This window comes from Erigeron canadensis, chromosome 1 (assembly GCF_010389155.1).
Source record: "Erigeron canadensis isolate Cc75 chromosome 1, C_canadensis_v1, whole genome shotgun sequence".
Taxonomy (NCBI): domain Eukaryota; kingdom Viridiplantae; phylum Streptophyta; class Magnoliopsida; order Asterales; family Asteraceae; genus Erigeron; species Erigeron canadensis.
The window spans coordinates 52824796-52844536 of NC_057761.1; the positions used below are offsets into that span (position 1 = coordinate 52824796).

At 33.6% G+C, this 19741-nt stretch overlaps 2 protein-coding genes across 2 annotated transcripts; one reads left to right on the forward strand and one right to left on the reverse strand.

Moving 5' to 3' along the window:
* Window positions 1-550: 550 nt before the first annotated feature.
* Window positions 551-9909, forward strand: LOC122584399 (probable transcriptional regulatory protein At2g25830). The gene is made up of 7 exons (XM_043756581.1): window positions 551-711; window positions 956-1119; window positions 1486-1547; window positions 7247-7403; window positions 7715-7992; window positions 8756-8876; window positions 9575-9909. The coding sequence occupies exons 1-7, from the start codon at window positions 621-623 to the stop codon at window positions 9665-9667; spliced, it is 966 nt and encodes a 321-aa protein (XP_043612516.1). The 5' UTR covers window positions 551-620; the 3' UTR covers window positions 9668-9909.
* Window positions 9910-10955: 1046 nt separating this feature from the next.
* Window positions 10956-14044, reverse strand: LOC122586050 (carotenoid cleavage dioxygenase 8 homolog B, chloroplastic-like). Its single transcript, XM_043758162.1, has 6 exons — window positions 13757-14044; window positions 12213-12956; window positions 11888-12081; window positions 11539-11728; window positions 11325-11427; window positions 10956-11101 (listed from the first exon to the last, which is right to left on the reverse strand). The coding sequence occupies exons 1-6, from the start codon at window positions 14042-14044 to the stop codon at window positions 10956-10958; spliced, it is 1665 nt and encodes a 554-aa protein (XP_043614097.1).
* Between the last annotated feature and the right edge of the window lie 5697 nt (window positions 14045-19741).

Sequence of the window (19741 nt, forward strand, 5' to 3'; positions counted from 1 at the left end):
AAAAACCATGGGTAGTCTTAAAATTTCGTCCTCTTTCATTAGAGATGCGACTTGATATACTTTTGATAAACTTTTAAATTTCAAATTTTTTTTTACCTGCACATGTGTAGGACATACCTACACATGTGTAGGATGTATAACCTACACATGTGTAGGATGTGTATAATGTATACCCTACACATGTCCTGCACATGTGTAGGACGTCCTACACATGGATAGGATATACATCCTACACATGTGTAGGATTATCGCTAAAAAAGAAATTAAAAAAAAAATCTAAATTTAAAAGTTTATCAAAAGTATATCAAGTCGCATCTCTAATGAAAGAGCACGAAATTTTAAGACTACCCGTGCTTTTTTTTTCGTTTAACGATGTACGGTTTGTGAGATAAAACCATTTGAATGAATTGGGTGAAAATGAGAAGGGAGAAAATTAAATATCATCAAGATCAAAATCAATAGCCAGAATTGATTGTGGCGTTTTTTTTTTATGGTTCTGATTATAACTTTCCTCAAACGTCTAAATATTATCTTTAGTCCGTCTTCTAAACCTTTGATAAATCTTTCAGTCTCAAAATTTTCCCAAAATCAAAACACATACATATTGAGCAATCCATTTAATGAGTTGTTCGACTAAAGCTTTTAGTACACTTTTGTACAGATTCTCAACTGGGGTTTCCCTTAAACCCCTAAATTCATTCTCAATTCAAGGTTAAACCCTAATTTTCAAGATTTTTTCTCTTGAATATTGTTTTTTTTTTTTTTTTTTTACCAAGATTCATCTGGGTTTTTCATCTTATGCTAAAAGATTCCAACTTTAATTATATAATGAAGGTTATATTTTGTGTACATTTGTAACCTGAATAGGGAAAATAAATATCTCATCTGTTTAATTCCACTATATTTGATTTCATTGATTTTTATTGTTGAAGTTGTATTGTTTTTGGTTTTGAAGGGGTTGTGCGGTTAAGCAAGAATCTATCTTCTTCAGCATTTTATTCATCTTGTTCAAAATGGGTTACTCCAGTTGAGTTTAAACCTGTAAGTTCCGTTAGAAGTATATGGACTCGGGGTCCGCTTTGTATGGGAAGAAGGTCCTGCAAAATCGCAGGCAGAAAGGTATCGTCAAATATATAAAAGTTACTAGTTTAGATTTTTACTGGATTTGTACGTATTGTTTGTTAGTGTTTCTGCTGTTAGGTTTATTTCAAAAGGTATACTCTGTATGTATTTTGAATGTGAAAAAAGGAAGATGATATATTTGAAGAATAAAGTCATATGGGATGTTCATCGATCTATTACGAACATGTAGTGTGAACATAGTGTGATATAGGGATGCAATTTCATTTGTACTTGAACAATGTTTAGCTATGGGCTATTTATATTTTCATATCAATTATGGAGCATTTTTTTAAAACTAATGGTAGTTGGAGTATGATTTTTCTATTTATTGTTTAATCATTTCATCATTAGGCCTAAATGCAGGGGGCACAAGATGCAAAGAAGGCCAAGCTCTATGCAAAGGTCGGAAAAGAAGTTGTATCTGCGTAAGTTTAAAATTTCTGTATCTATTATTGTTTAGAGTTTAAGGCATGATGTTACTTGGGCACAAGTCTATATACTTGCAAAAGATACTTTTACAATGAACTTATGGGATATCGTATTTTCTAATGCATATCTTCTTTTATTTATCCCTATGAAATATTTAGTTTTTTAAATGGTTGTGTAACATGGATGGAATGTTGCAACACCTTTAAGCAACACAGGAATTCGTTAACACACTTAAGTTTAATTACGTCTAGTTTGCGAGGATGTTGTACCAATTTCTATATGTTATCAAAGTAGGATGTTTAGGGTAGCAACTTATTTTCTTTTCATTCTTAAAATATTTATGTTTTTCACTCTTTCTAACTGTTCTCGAGATTTTGTTTTATACATTGGTTAGCCTTTTGATATTTCCGGATCTTCTATCTCCGAAGGCTTAAGCATATACACCAACACCCCCCGAGACTTTGATGTAAATGATCTCCCAAATTTTTTCGTATGATACCTTGGTACATTTCCTAGTGACAACATCATTCTAGAAATGTTGTCTGGAGTCATTTGTATATGTAATTTATTAAACGATATGTTTTTAAACGAAATATTGTCAAACTAGACCAAGTCAACCAGAGAGTTGACTAAGTCTAACTAGACCATGTCTAGGTCGACATTGGAACCATAATAGGTCGGGCTTTGTGTCTTGAAGCTTTTTTACGGTCCATATCATTTAGTATAAATAGGAGATTAAACCTTATGTTTAAGGTTAATCTCTCCCATCTTTGTTTTCGGTTTTTGGTGAGCTTGTGTTATAATTGTTATTACCGAATTAACACAAGGTTTCATATATCTCATTCGTATATTGTTCTTCGTGTTTGCTTATTGCATATTGTTGAGTGCTAGTGTTCGAGACTTTCCGTACTCAGAAATTAGTTATCTAATCTCGTAGATCCGTTGGTCAAGGGAATTTCAATTGGAATCAGAGCTTTAGATCGTGTTCCTTTAGTTAGGGGTTAAAGCTTTCGACAATTGTAAGCCGTTTTTTGGTACGATTCTTAACGGTTTCGAGAGATTAAGCATGAAACAAGGTGAATTCGTTTTTGAGAATAAAGCTTATTTCGATTTCAAGTGCTATAATTACATATTGTGTTTCAAATTGTAACAAATTTTTGTTTTTGTTTGAGTTAAAGCTTTGAAACTCTAACTTGGTTTTGAATTCGAAAACTTACTTGAGTTTAGGTTTGAAACTTTGTCTTTCGAATTGTAACGAAGATTTTTATAATTTGCTTCTAAGACCATCTTTTTCTTCTTTAGTTGTAATACCTTTTCGAAGAGCTTGCTTTCGTATATTTCTAATCCTAGAATTTCAAGATACTCTTCTTTAATTGAACTTCAACCGGAGCAGCTTTTTGATACACAATCTCTACAACCTCAGCTTCAACATTTTTATCAGCAACAATCTCATCATCGGAAATGATCTGATCTAATCCGCTTCATCACTCTGCACTTTATCAGAATCGCGAAAACTTTCAGAAGTATGAGACTCCCCTTAAGATGTTAGCTTGAAATGCTTATGCAGAAACTGGAATCTCACGACTCTCCGATGCATTGGGATTACTGTCTCCATCATCACTACGAACATATGAAAGATCATCATTTCTGCAAGAATTAGTAGGCACACCACTCTTCTTAGATGCCTTTTTCGAATGCAACTCAGTAATCAATTTCGGAACCAGATATCTTAAGACTTTAACTTCAAACTGCAAGTCGGAAATATCTGTCTCAAACTGAGCAATACGTTGAGCATTAATTATCTCAGTAACGGTGGGCAATGGAGAAAATCTTAGAGGAGAATGCACAAAAACAGTGTATAAGTAGAGAATTGCATAGAAACCACAGTAGCATCTATAGCAGAATTAGAAACAAAATCAATTTAGGAATGTCAACTTGAAGAGGTGGAATAAAAGTAGATATGTAATTACTGAAGTATTCCCCTGATAATGAATCTTAACGTTAGGACGTTTTCGAAAAGGCAACTTTCTAACGACTTTCCAAGAAGGATTGTTAAGTTCAGCCTCGGATTATTATCAAAATCATCATCGTCTCAAATTCTTTTCTTACGCTTCCCAACTGGCAACACAAAATCACTACGCCCAATCACACTAGCAGTAAAAGCATCATTCGAAATAGAAGTTTGTTTCCAACGCTTAAGGCTGATGTTGACTTGCAAGTTGAAGTTACAATCTTAAGAAATTGATTACAGAGTTGCATTCGAAAAAGGCATCTAGGGGGAGTGTTGTGTCTACTAATTCTTGCAGAAATGATGATTTTTCATATGTTCGTCGTGATGACGGAGACAATGATCCCAATGCGCCTGGGATTCGTGAGATGCCATTTTCTTCATTGGTATCTCAAGCTCAAGGTGCAGTAACATCTCATGAGGAGTCTCATGTTTTTGAAAGTTCTCGTGATTATGATAAAGTGCATAGTGACGAAGCTGAAGATTTTGAAAATATATCTGAATCTATGGATGATCTGACTAAGATTTTTAACGCCGGAAATCTTTTAAGTGATCAAGAGGTTGATTTAGATCAAATCATTTCTGAAGAGATTGCTACTAATAAAAATGTAAAAGCCGAGGTTGTAGAGATTATGTAGGGGTGAGCAAAAACCGAACCGAAAAAACCATATAAACCGAAAAGTCCGAACCGAAAAAACCAAAAACCATTGGTTTTGTTTTTCTAAAAACCGAAAGTTATGGTTCGGTTTTGGTTTCTAATGAAAAACCGAATCATAAAAACCGTACCGAACCAAAAATATATAGTGTTTACTTTATTTTATATTTATATCAATTTATTATTAATTTTTGCTAAATATGTTAATATACTTGCATTCTTAGGTGTATATAATAATATCATTTATATGTTTTTAAGTGTAAATATACAAGAAGATTGATTTGCTTTAATAGTTGTATAATTATACAACGCGTAAAACATATAAATAGTTATATATAAAATTTGTTTCAAGTTTGTACAACTTACTTTTATGAATTTGTTGTCATTGTTGTAGTGTTATTGCTACTAATATTGTTTTGAAAACTTGTTGAAATTAATTATGGTATAATTATAAGGTATAAACTTATAAACTTTAAGCTCAATTTGACGTAAACCACAAGTGGTTAAAAACCGACTAAAACCGAACCGAAATAGACCCAAACCGAAACCCAATGGTTTTAGTTTTCAAAAACCGAATTATAACGGTTCGGTTTCGGTTTTAGTCAAAAACTGAACCAAACCGATCCGTACTCACCCCTAAGATTATGTATCAAAAAGATGTCCAGTTCAAGTTCAATTAGAGAAGATTGTATCCCGGAATTCTAGGATTAGAAAGATATGAAAGCAAGCTCTTCGAGAAGGCATTACAGCTGAAGAAGAAAAAGATCGCCTTAGAAGCAAATTAAAGAAATCTTGTAAGATTGTTTATAAATCCAAGGTAAAGGATTCCATGTTACCATTTAGGGATGGTCGAATTCTGAGTTGGTTTTATGATCTTGAATTTGTAAAACGAACTTTTGGTGTTTAGTATTATCCACCAACAAAGATAGCTTTGAGTTCTTTGCCAGAAAGGGATTTTATTGATCTTTCAAAAGCGCCTTTTTATTACTGTAGTAATTGTGGATTTGCTGATTATATTGTTGACTTGACGAGAGGGGATATAAGAACCGGAAATTATCGAAATTTCAATCCGAAAAAAGTAGATCTGGTTACTAAAAAGCCAAAAAGTAACCAAAAAAGACGAGTGGTTTACATTGCATTCAATGTTTGAAGGAAATTCCTTTTAAGGAAATGGAAGTCAAATATGTTGTTGAAAATGAGGTGGTGGATGATGGATGTCAAATCATTTGAAGTTGTGGTTCAAGATAGTGATTTGAATGTAATTCTTAGAGTATATCAACGTGTTCATTTTTTATTAATGTGTGCAAAGAAGATGAATACTCGTATGTCCATGGGTGTTCAACAATATTAATGCATGATAGAGTTCTTGTTAGAAAATGATATATATACTAGATTCTGAAGACTACCGAAGTTCTCAAGATGTTGATGTCAAGAGGGAGTTTGTTGGTACATTTCTTAGTGACAACAACATCTGAGAAATGTCGTCTTGAGTCATTTGTATATGTAATCTATTAAAGGATATGTTTTTACACGAAATAAGGTCAACTAGACCAAGTCAATCGGAGAGTTGACTAAGTTTAACTAGACCATGTCTAGGTCGACATTGGGAGGTCTAGTTAGACAATAATAGGCTGGACTTTGTATCTTGAAACATGTTTACAATCCATAGCATTTAATATAAATAGGAGATTAAACCTTATGTTTAAGGTTAATCTCTTTAGTCTTTGATTTCGGTTTTTGGTGAGCTCGTGTATAAATTGTAATCGTAATTGCCGAATTAATACAAGGGGCTTCGTATAACTTATTCGTATATTGTTCCTCGTGTTCAGTTTATTGCATATTGTTGATTGCTAATGTTTGAGACTTTCCGCCTCAAACATTAGTTATCTAATCACGTAGATCCTTGGCTAAGAGACTTTCAATACCCTTTGCAGAATGTCATATAGATGTTGCAAATTGCAATATGATGTTAACAACACATAATCTTGAACTAACAAGAACTTAGCTAAAGTCCTTGTGGAATTAAACAATGATTTGAGTTTGATGTTGATTATCATGTAACGATCTACCATTATCAGTTTACCATAGTTGTCAAAGGCATGCGGCTCTTGCGCGCAGGCGAAAAAGCAGGCGAGGCCCATCCTTAACGCCTAAAACCCTAGGCCCAAGGCCCACTAACTGTAGGAAGCGCAGTTTACACTTTTCGATATAGATAAACTCTTTGTTCCATAGAAAAAATCAGGTATATTATGGGGATATCGCAACAGAATCTTTGTTCCAAAAATCACTCAATATATATCATTATCATCATTCATTGACAGATTGACTTTCTCATTCAACAAAAAGGTAATGTTTCTTCTGTTTTTATATTATTAAGACTCTTCTGCTATTTTTATACCCTCTTTAGCCAAAATTTTCTTAATTATCATTTGTTAGAGACACTGAATATTTATATACTCTTTTGTGCTTTTATTTCTCGGGTCCGTGTTTTTTTGCGCCTCTCGCTTAGGCCCCATTTGGGGTCATTGCGCTTTGAGTTCGCTTTCACCTTTGACAAATATGGTTTGAACTAGTCTCCATCTTTTGAATTTTATCTAGTGTATCTTTTTGTTTTCAGTTTAAGCAATCTGTATTGATCATGTCTCTCAGATTACATTAATGATTAGATAGACATTATTTCACCACTATGTATCTGTCAATCCTGTGTCGATCCAGATCCAAGAATTTCACGTCTGCATGGGACAGTTTGGGGTTGGGTAACTGTTCAAGTTGCCATATGTAATATAATGAATAGTAGAAACGCAAAGGGTGGGGTTGTGGGAAGCTTGCAAGTATAAAGTTAAGATAACATGTAATGATATCATACCATGCATATTATATGCTATATAACTCTTTTGTAGATGGATGAATATGTGGAGTGTTTGCTTGCTTTAATGTTTGTATTCTTCACTTGCATCTTTGGACAAAAAGATTTATCGATCACAAATCCACAAGTTTTGGTTCTTACAAACATACTTACCCAATTTATGTAGTGTCAAGAAAGGTGGTCCAAGCCCAATATCAAATACAGCGCTTGCAGCCATTCTTGAGAAAGCTAAGGATCTTGACATTCCAAAGGAAATCTTAGAGAGGAATATCAAGAGAGCTTCTGATAAGGGTCAAGAAGCGTATATTGAGAAAGTGTATGAGGTAATGAATTTATTTATTTATTTATTGTTCTTAACAAATAGGTGTAGATTAGTGGGGACACCTTTCACCCCAAGTGCCATCTTGGCACCAGCCATTGTCCACCCCACAAGAATGGCTCCGGGCAATTCCCCTGGCACAGCGGGTCACCGCAAAAGGCCAGGTTCGAACCTGAGATGTGTGAAGTAAGTCACTCCTCGGGCCCATGTGTTTGTCGGGTGTTGGTATGGATTTATCTAACTACAATTGGTTATTTATTTTATCTCTCAATATACACAATCTTAAATAAGGTGACTACTTTTTTTTAACCTCAGGTATACGGTTATGGTGGCGTAGGTATAATAGTTGAGGTTTCAACTGACAAAATTAATAGGTCGGTGGCGCTTGTTAGAGAAGTGGTGAAGGATTGTGGTGGAAAAATGGCTGATCCTGGATCTATTATGTTTAAATTCAAACGGGCTCGAGTTGTGAATGTAAAAGTTACTGATGCTGATAAGGACCAGCTATTAATGATTGCTTTGGATGCTGGTGCTGATGATGTTATTGAACCTTCCATGGATGAAGATGACTCTGAAGAGGATAAGTCTGAGAGGTATATATATATATATATGAGAAAAGTGAGTATGGGGCTTAAAAGGTAGGGGTGGTTGTCGATTCCGGCAGGTTGGGTAACAGGTTGAAAACGGTTCAGATTGTGTTAGGTTGGCCCAAAGCATTCTTTTTCAAAAAGTTTTATTGAATAAAGTAATTTAAGAGGTTTTATATATTGTTACTACACTTGAGCAACTTTCTATTCGTTCATCCTGTTGGACCCTTACCGATAAATTAATTTTACAAATTTACCTGTTTGAGATGTGTCTGTTATAGATAACATAAGCCAAGTTAACCCTTTACAGGTAAGTGGATTAAAATTGCCATCTCTAGAAAAGAAATGTTTTTGCCTTTTTGGTTTTAAAGCTATTGCGATCCCAAGTTCTTTACTAAGTTTTATTTCGTATTCTGCCATTCTGGCCCACGTATTATTAAACTTTGTTTTGGGAAAAGATCCCAATTTCCAAGTTAGGATATACCCAAGCTATCATTGTATAAACTAAATTATTGATTTCAATATACATTATACAAGATTCCCTTGTTTTGTCAATATTGAAGGTGTTTAATCTGTCTGACAAATAGTCAGGCATTATTTTCCTGGAAGTGAGGTCATTAATAGTCAGCATTTTACTTAAACTATGTATAATAAAACATTGCGACTCTCATGAGTCGCACAGAATCCTTGTCTTATTTGTTTATCTTTATGTAAGAGTACAGGGACCGAGTTTTTTCAACATTGTTTAAATGCTATTTCATTTTTGTAGATATTATAAAATTGTAAGCTCGTCGGAGAATTATGCTGAAATACTATCCAACTTACGTGAGGAAGGGATTACTTATGAACCTGATAATGGATCTGAGTTACTTCCATTGACCTCAGTTGAGGTATGCTAATACTATTGGTTAGATATTCATGCATCTGTTTTATTTTTATTTTTACCTAGCTACTGTGGTATTCAGGCTTCAAACTTATCTTGCATTCCTTAAGCACAAGTCATTTAAAATGATTTTTCGACATATAAGTTTTGCAGAGTTACCGATCACTTTCTATACAAAGTTTGGTGAGCACCCACCCAAGTCATACTTTAAAACATCCAGTTTGGATGATTCTTACATCAAAAGTCCGGGTTTTAGATGTATATGCAGGGACCACAGGCTACCGATACACATTATTATTCTTTCCCCATATGATAAAATATTGTTTACTTGTGTATATTGTTGTCACATTCCTGGGCTTTAGTGGGGATATTTAGCAACATCACCGCCAATTTAATATTTTATAGTTTTGGGGATATATATGTATCTGGTTACTGACCATCTACTAAAAAACTGTATTCTTTATTACACGTTACACATCTGTACTTGCATTGCTACAGCTTTGCTTACAGCCAGAACATGAGTAAACTCTTTTTGCTGTTTCTTAAGATAAATGAACAGCATAAAGCTGAGTTAAAAGTTAACACAAGCGGTTATCACAGCTCTAAAGATGCAAACTGTTTACTGGGATCTCTTATAACATATTATGACAACTTGGATATATGTAAAGAGTAATTATAATGGTTCAGTTGTAACGTAAATTGCAGGCAGACGATGAGGCTAAAGAGTTAAACAAGGAGCTTATGTCAAATTTACTTGATCTTGATGATGTCGACGCTGTATATACCGATCAGAAATGATGAAAAAATAAGATGAACTACAGTCTGCGTTTTGAAGTTTAGATGAGAATTATAATGCATTTGTACAATTTTGTATGAACCATAGCCCCTGAATAATTTAATTATTCATCGCGAGCATAGAGCTGATATCACTTCAGGAATAAATGAACCGTCTAGATTGTTACGTTTTGAAATCGCCAAATTAATATAATTTATGTTTGCAACTTTGCATAAATCATACTATATACATTGGTTACCCTGAATGATTTGTTTTTAATGATTGATGACTTGATTTTAGAACTTAACTTTATTGAATTTTGTATCGTGAATGATAAAAATAAACTGTTTATATGAGAAATTTGTACGGATGGGACAAAAACTACCTCAATTGGTATAACTAGGAACAAGACTCGATATATTTGTAAAACTAGGAAGTCTGGTGTTGTAGACACCGAACTTGTCCATGTATATTGAAGTTCGGTGTCTACAACACCGAACTTGTCCTACGTGTAACTAAGAAGAGATATGAATAAACTGTTGCAGCAATGGAAAAGCACCTCCATGTGGGGAAGTTCGGTGTTGCAGACACCGAATTTCAATGTACGTGGACAAGTTCGGTGTCTACAACACCGGACTTCCTAGTTTTACAAAAATATGAAGTTTGGTTCCTAGTTACACCAATTGAGGTATTTTTTTCCCCATCCGTACAAATTTTTCCTATTTATATATGTTTTAGCTATAGCTATATAATACTCGTAGTAGTTTATATGTTCGTCAAGTGTAATGGTGTATATGTTGTATTCAAGTTAGAATTGGTTTGTTATTACCATATATGGTAATGTATATTTCCTTTGTTCGACCCCGATAAAACAAAATAAAACTATCAAAATTATTGAACGTGGTGACTGGTATAGAATGTTTGGCTTTCTGCTATGTTAGTACTTTCTAAAGATTTTTATTACTGTTTAAATTGGTATTTTTGGTTTTGTTCGCAGATGAAACACCTGTGCAATGTGCAATTGAATTCTTTGAGTGGTGTCATAATAGATATAGTATATGTAACACTATTGATGTTTACATACATAGAAATAGATGTATTTCAAAACAAAAAGACGTAATATAGTAGGCACCAATTACTACCATTAGTACTAGATTTATACATGTGTAGATATAGATTTAGTATTTGTAAACAAATTAAGCAATAATGTAGGCACACTCATAACCAAATAGTAAACATGCACACTAGTGCTACCTAGCTACTTAGCAATCCGGCCTCAACCTTTTAGCTAGCGTTGATTTATGGTCTTGATTAGTTCTTTGGAACCCAACATCCATGAAGTCCATATGGTAGTCCGTACGGAAATTTGGCTCTTGCGATTTCTTCAAACGTTGACCCGTCTAAGATCAACGCGTATCCTTCCCCATTTTTATCACTTATCACAGATATCACCACTCCTGTAGAATGTATACACGACTTAAACCTTATGGGTGGTAAAAAAAAAAGCTGCTTTAATTAAGTATAACATAAATATATGTATGTAGGTTGCAATGTATATATCATAATCATAATTTTGGTATATATGTCAAAAAAGCTTGTTGCACAGATCACTTATTTTCTTCTCTATTTTTTGGTTGTAAAATGACAGTTTTTGTTGAAACACGATTACTACAAACTCACCGTCGTCTTCCTCTGTTGCACCTGGTCTAGCCACGAAAAATGGCTCAGATGGGACTGCACCCTCATCATACCAGTTTTTCGCCTTCCCGTCTACCAAATCTATCTGTTTAGTATACGATTATAGCATTAATAACAGAAACAACTTGAAGCTAGCGATCGAATCTGGTAGTAAAGTTTTTTGTGGGATGTGCATTAGAGGTAGGTAGGTGGGTACCTTAGTGAGAGTGTTGGGGAAGTTACAGGGGCGTTGAGCGCCACAAGCATAAGCATATCGATATGGTTTCCCTAAAAATGCAGGGTTAATGCTGCACATATCCATCCCTCGTCCATGTTCATCTGGATTTAGTGCTGCAAATAACTCCCCTTTATCACTTCCATCCATTGGTATCCTAAATCGGCCGACCCTATATATGAAATGAAATGATGCATATATAGTACTTCAAAATTAAGGGTGTTTTTACATATTAATGGAGTTATAAAAAGAAAACGTGCAGAATCATTCAATTAAGTCTACATATATATATAGTTAGTTAAGAAAATAATTAAGAGGCCGGATTGTGTACCTAGCATCAGGGAGAACGTCTTCTCCAGTCCACGAACGCAGGTTCTCAAGACGGAGGTTGTCAAGGATGGTGGTGTCAGCAGAATGCTCACAACAGTCTGCAATGACTCCGGTAATCCTCCCTTCTTCGTCTGTTTCTTCGTACGCATTGATGAAGTGAAATGTCACAAACAGAGGAACTTCCACACTTGCAACCTATAAATAAAAAATAAATCCCCATATCTTAATTAAATCAGTAGCGAAGCTAGAAAGACTTGCTTAATTATTACGATCATTTGATTAAAAAAAAAGTTATAAATATTTATGTTAGATAAATTTGAACTTACAATTTTGCCACTAGCTTTGCACATAACATGCATATAACCCTTAGATTCAGGATACCACCTAAACTTATAAAGTGGTGTAGGTTCAGCCTTCAGCAAATTTTGGGCACAATACCTCAATGGCATCTCTGGCACAATCACGTAATGTTCCGTCACCGGAAAGGAGTGCACCCACCCCGGGGATGGCCCACCACGACAATCAACCCGCCCAATCATCTTCCTTTCATTCGTACCCGGATCCATCCTGACCACCGTATAACCAGGGTTGATTAAATCTGGCAATAATGTTATAAATTCAGTATCAGTGACTATGGGATGGGCCGAGTGAATCAACCCACCCCATGAGTCACTGTACTCGAATTTCTCTAATGTATCCAGAGTATCTGGATCCACCACGATTGACCCTTTGATGGTTTCGGTCAAACAAACCACCCGACCGTCGGCTAACTTAACCACACCCGTGTTAGCATTATCGGTCAAGGAGGCACCCGAAAACAGGTTGGCTAAGTCACCAATATAAGATAGGAAACTATCGTGCTTAGGGACTTCAGAGAATTCACGGTAACAGAGTTTGTTGCTATTTTTTGCTGCTTTATAGGCTTCAGATTCAATTTGCCGGTGACCCATTTTGAGGTGGCCGTTGTCAAAATGCAGGCCAACAAGAGTGGCATAGCCGTCGAAGAGATGGCGGAAATCATAGTCGCCGAGATGCCATAACCCTGGTCCGTTTCTTAAGTACGTACCACTCTGCATGAAATTAATTAATTAAATTGGGTCTCATATAGCTTAACTAGCTAGTCAGCAATATACAATTAACCGTATTATAATAACGCCACTATTGCTCATATGGAATGACAAAATATAGAAAAAGGTTTGGACTATTTTTTTTGTTTGGTTCTAAACCATGTGCGCGCGCATAGGTTAATTTTAGAGAATCTAATATTGTATGAGGTTTAGTTTGTAATTGACAACGTTAGTTAGTTTTAATTAACCGACCAATAGTCTTCTATTTAAAGATTTTTCTTTTTATAATACCATGATATAAAAATCTAATAATATATTATATATGGTAATAGAAGTGCATTGGATAAAGTCGTTATTTACCGATCTATTAAGAATCTGTTTCGGTTGAGCTAAATATTACTAGATAAATTTTCGCATTTTAAAGTATAACCTATAAATCAGATTGATGATGTAAAAACTAAAATTCATATAAAGTTTAATAAATGTTTTCATTTTTTCTTAAGAAATTTATAATTTATCTAATACTTTTAAACATGGGCTAATTAATGAAGGAGCACTTGTTAAAAAAAAAAAACAAAGTTATAACTAAAAACTTATATACTCGTACGTCATACGAAGCAAGAATATAGTCAAGTACGTCTTCGGTTTAAATTACCATATGTTAAATTTACTATAACTTTTTGTAATTGTTAATTATAACACCCCAAAAAAATTGTGAAGGCCGGTTTAATGAATTTGAAGTGTTTTAATTTCAAATATTTACATAAACTAATTGATCATATATATATACTCGTATATCATACCAGCCATTTAGGTATGTCTCCTTCAACAACAAGCTCGCCCTCCCACCGTTCTTGACGAATACTAGTCCAAGCTACTAGCTTTCGGTCATTCACCACTTCTTTTTGAATCGGAGATCGATCAATCCCCGGCAAATCGGTGGCTACATTCACAATCATGGTTTTAATTTTCTTGGCAGATACCATAGGTTTCACAAAGTTTGACAAAACTCCAGCATCAGCGGATGAGACTGCCATGCTAGAGGGAAACCCATAGGTTTTGGCTGCGGGTATCGTAATCAAAGAAGCCATATATAGGAAGTGGGCCGGGTCAAGCTATCTATCACTTGTGTTGATACTTTGTGTTATTAAAGAGGTGAAGTGTTTGGGCTTTTATATAGGTTTTCAAAATTACACTTATAATTCAAAGGTATCTTATTGGTAGAATCTATTTTTACTAAGAGACAGTGTTTACATTTTAGATTTTTCCTAATCAACAAAATCAACCTAATATAATTCTAATATGATTGTTAATTATCTGTACGTTGGCCTTTAATGCATTTCGTTTCTTAGAAAAGCTTGTGACTTTAATAACAAACAATCTCCATTTTCTGTGGGAGAATATATGGAATTTGACAACCTACTTTGTACGGTGTAATATAATTAAGAAAGTGAAATGATAAATATAGCCTTAAGGGCTGTATTTAACGTGCATATAAAAATTTGTACCTTTCATATTAAAAGTCTGCCCTCTGATTTTAATGGTAAATGTACAAACAATTTATGCACCTTAAACACAACCCTTTAGGGCTGCATTTAGCAAACCCTATTAAAAAAACACAAGTTTCATCAAACTTATACTACTTTTTTTTTCTACAATCAATTTATTCTATTCCTATTTTTAAAATAAACAAATGTTGAAATGTAATCATCTAAAACACCACAATAATATCTAATAATATCTAATTAGACAGTATCCGGAGCTCAAACTTCGTATGATACAAGACTCTAAAAAACTCTCACGATACATAATCCACTATATATTAATATTAATTCAGAATCAGAAGTTCATCAATGGACACGTAATGGAGCCTTATTTAATTGGCAACATATATATTGCACAGTTCATTATAGATTTTTTTATATGATGACGTTGTAGTTTTTAAATTCTTGCTACAGTATATATAATTCATGCAATCCCTTACATGTTTGATTAGCAGGAGGCATGTCGCCCTTATATAGAGTGCCTCTCTAGTAGTAGTCTAGTACAATATATGCAATGAAAATCTAAGGTCAGATTTAGTTCACATATTCTAATGAAATTTGATGGAAATAGAATGAGATTCTATTTCTTAGTGTGTTTGGTTCATTTAAGACAAATGAATATCATTCTATTGGAATGTAAGAATTTCATCATTTGATGGAATCTTCATTCCTTGAGGATAGGAGAAAGAATCTCACTCCATTCGTTACTTGAATCTTCAAAAAATTAAAAATATTTTGTCAAATTTCATTCCTTCAAATTCCAGTTCCATTGAAAGATTTCATTACTCCTAAAAATATTCCGTGAACCAAACACGCCCTAAGTAATTAACCACCAAAACCATAACAACATTACTCGATTCTTTCATTGTATGAACCGAGAAAATGAGATCTAAACAGTTATACTCTTATATGACGATGAGGAAACTTTCCATAACAAAAATCAAGAAATTAACCATAACTCTTTTTTTATTTTCCTAGAATGCCCAAGTGGCGAAAGGCACGTACGCTTATGGAGCTTTATATACGAACCATTAATTCACGATATAAATCTCCTAAAGTATAGTAGAGGCACTGCATGGGAAAGGAAAATTTCTTGACATCCTAGTGAAAACCGGTTTTTGGCCGCCACTTCAGCGTATGTACAAGATGATTTCTAGCTTTAGAAAAAAAAGTAGATCGATGCGACCGATATCGATCTTAGACTATGTTTTTAAGCTAATATCCTTTCACTGGATCTCTAGCGATAATAGATCCAAAATTGTAAGAGCAAATAGGCTAAGTTGTATTTGCCATGATTAATTGTATATGTAATTGTTGTCATTTACGTCTCTAGCTTTTTACAAAATGGTGAATACAAATTGTCGTTTGAAAAAAAATAATGTAGTTAACACCATATGAATAGACTACAGGTTAATACAAGCGATAACTTTTTATAAACCAATGTTAGTTTAAATAATATATGAGAGAGACGTTTATGTTTGACTAGAAGGGGTAGTATCTAAAACATTGTAGAACCAACAACAAGAACGGACATAATGTTGAAAATGACTACGATTAATATCATTATATATATAAAGTCCATCCAAATATAAGAAAGGAACATTTGATTGTATATAACTATATATATATATATATATAGCCGTTATATACGGCATGCATGGTGAATTGAAGGTCGACCATGTTGGGATTCAACATGATGCCACATACGTTATCATTGGCATATATGGTTTCTTTGCAGTCATGACAACCACGGTGTGATGTTATGTATTTTGAAATAATCGTTAGATATTAAAATCAATCAAAATTTTCAAAATCTTTAATTTGTTAGGAACCACGTTAGTGTGACCGTCACTGATCATGTATCATTCCTGATATGATAATTGACGATAATGAAATCCCTATGTCTAGGTATATATATGATGAGCGTATTTACTCTTAGAGACGTAGAATAGGGTTTCCCATTAGGTGATTGTAAATAAGAGGACTAATGGTATACACATTAAACACCACAGGGGTTGAATGTGTAATTATTAAAGGGTGGTAAGTGTAATTACTCTCATTATAAATAGAGGGTAATTAACCCTAAGTTAAGGTTAATCACACACACATAATCCCACACAAATTCGTGTGTTTACTCCTCTCAAATTCGTGCATAACATCACAGCCGAATTATCCATCTCATCTTAACTCAATCATCTTGTTTTGGGAACCCGAAATCAATGACAAACATGTTTAATGCCTTTACAGGTTTCACGGGATCATCTGGTGAGTATTTTCCCTTGAATCAAACCATGTTTATTCCAACATAATTTACTTGTAAACGCATTATGTATATACCCCGAAAACTTTTTATACTTATAAATCTATAATAAAAACACCATCGATCAAACATATTTCATCTCGTCACAACAATTAATATCTGGCCATTAATATCACAAAGGAAAATGATAAATCATCCTAAAAATTAGCCAAAAATGCTCCTAAAACTTCAAAAAAGTGACATGTGGTATCTATTAAGGCATTAATTCTATTTTCTAATATTGCCTCATGATTTTACCACATGTCTTCATCTAATAGTTAGAAAAATTTTTAATTAGGTCATTTTATTAGAAAGATTAATCATTTTCCTATCACAAATTAAAGGTCACAACGTTACACAATTTTAATTAATCAACTTCTTACCTAGCTTCTTCGGTACGTTTCACAACAATTTAACACGACCAACATAAATTTGCCAATTTCAACACATCGTGCAAGCATTTTTCTAGTATTGGTTTAGTTAGGGTCTACGATCAAAGAGAGCTGGTTGATATAATATTCTGTAATATATATATTTAGTCAGTCGCTTGTGTTCAGAGTTCATCTATTGTGTTAAGCGAAGTTGATTTTAAGTCACTAACGAATGTATGAATTACAGTTCTATAATTAATAATGAATAAAAGAGTATATTCACAGGCATATTATTCTTTTTATGTATATAATATATAAGGGAATATGGAATATATCTTTCATATATAATAAAAAGTATAAAACATATATGGTTGTATTATTATTTCGTATGTCGTTAAAAATATATTGTTAAAATAGCACATGTTTGTTGTCATATCCCATGTACTTAAGCGTACTGTTATGACTCATATTGTTATACTAATACTATATGTCTCAGTGTAATCCGAAGTTATTAAATAAAAACTTTAAGTGTAGTTAAAAATTTAAATTCAAAAGTGAAATAATATATGTATTTGAATTCTGAAGGTCATCTAAATATTCAACATTCTTTTTATTAAAGCCATCTATGAATTTATTAAAACTACAATACAATTACTATATATATAAGCCATCCAAGTATATATATTTGTTTTCATTTTATCACTTTAGTTCATACTGGAAATTTCATTAACGTAAGATGATACAAATGTCCATCTTCTTACGTAATAGTAGTACAAGTTATAGCTAGGTGAATGCTACATGTGTAAAAATTACTATAGAAGCACTACTTTTATAATAATTTACAAGAGTAAACGACATAAATCGTACATCTGGTTTGGTCAAATAGTCACGTTTCATCCCTGTGGTTCAATAACGTCATTGATCGTCCTTTATAGGAACAAAAGCTTCGTGTTTAGTCCCCACCTTCGATAAACCCCCACGTAACTCCCACGTGAGGGGTATTTCAGTACTTTCAGCCTTCCCTCTTTGTCTGGACACAACCCTTTATCGATTTTATATCACTGCTACAATTTTCACAGTGAGAGTTTATAAGCCTACTGTCAAACACTTTCATTATATGAACCAAAAAAACATTGGAAAAACAAAATTATTTAACATTATCTTCAAAACCCATCAATCTTTACACCACATATCATACCTATACATAAACATATAGATACATCAAACTCTAAGCAATGAAATATATACATATATATTTAAATCGAAGGGAGAAGGGGAGGAAATAGTAGTGGTCACTACATCTTCTACATCCATGGCGGATTTATCTTTTTGTTTTGATTGTTCCATGGTGATGTCACAAACGCCGGAAAAATGGATTCAACCACCACCACCACCTACCAGATCCGGCCACACGCCACCACTAGCACCAAGATCCGGCCACCCAAAATACTAGTAAATAATTGAGAGAAAGTGATGTAAATCAATATGCAAAAGAAGGATACATGTAACGAAATAAAAAAGGTTTCCTCAAATCGATGTGGCCGTTTTGGCCGGAAAACGCAGGTGGCGACGATAGTGGCCGGAAAAATGCAAGCGACTGATAAATGGAAAAACACAATCGGCCGTTTTGATGTAAATCGATCTTAGATGAATATGTTTTGTGTGTTTATATTGATATACATATACATACGGATCTTATTTTTCCTTTTTATATAAAGTAAGATAATGATGTTTGACTTTGAACATAGATTTAGATGTAAACATAGATATGACAAATGGGTTTTTTTGTGTCATTTATTTTTATTGTTGTAGAAACTAGATTTAGATGTAAACACAGATATGTAGAAACTGGGAAATGGGTTTTTTTTATGAAGCGATGATTATGTTTAGAAAGTGGAGATTAAAAGTGCAGGGCTAAGCGAAAATTGCCCCTCACGTGTGTGTCACGTGATGGGGTTATCGGAGGTGGGTTGCCGGTCAAATAGTCAAAGGACTAAACACGAAGTTTTTGTTCCTATAAAGGACGATCAATGACGTTATTAAACCATAGGGATGAAACGTGACTATTTGACCAAACCACAAGGACGATTTATGTCGTTTACTCTAATTTACAATATACGAGTATATTCTATAGACATGGACAAAATAAGTAGTACACTTTTATATTAAATTTCCAACTTTTATATTATTCGATTATGTGCACTTCATCATTTTTACAAATTCCAACACGTTTTTGACAACCCGTAGAGATAATAGCAAACACATATGAGAATCAAGTGTGAATGAGAAAACCGATCCCATTCTTGATGGGTTTAAAGTTTATGGTGTGTTTGATACTAATACTTGTATTGTTCCTAGACTCCTAGTTATAAACTTTACGGGCTTTATCTTGGTGGCCCAAATATCTTTTGATGGGCTTTTTTAGTTTGACAAAACCAACCAACTTTGGGTTTGTATAGAGAAGGGTAAAGGCCGAGTTTCAATTTTAATACAGAATTTATTTGTTTTTCTTTATAAAAAAACAAATAAACAAATGTAAGTATGTAACCTAGCTACCTAATTATTCACAATTTC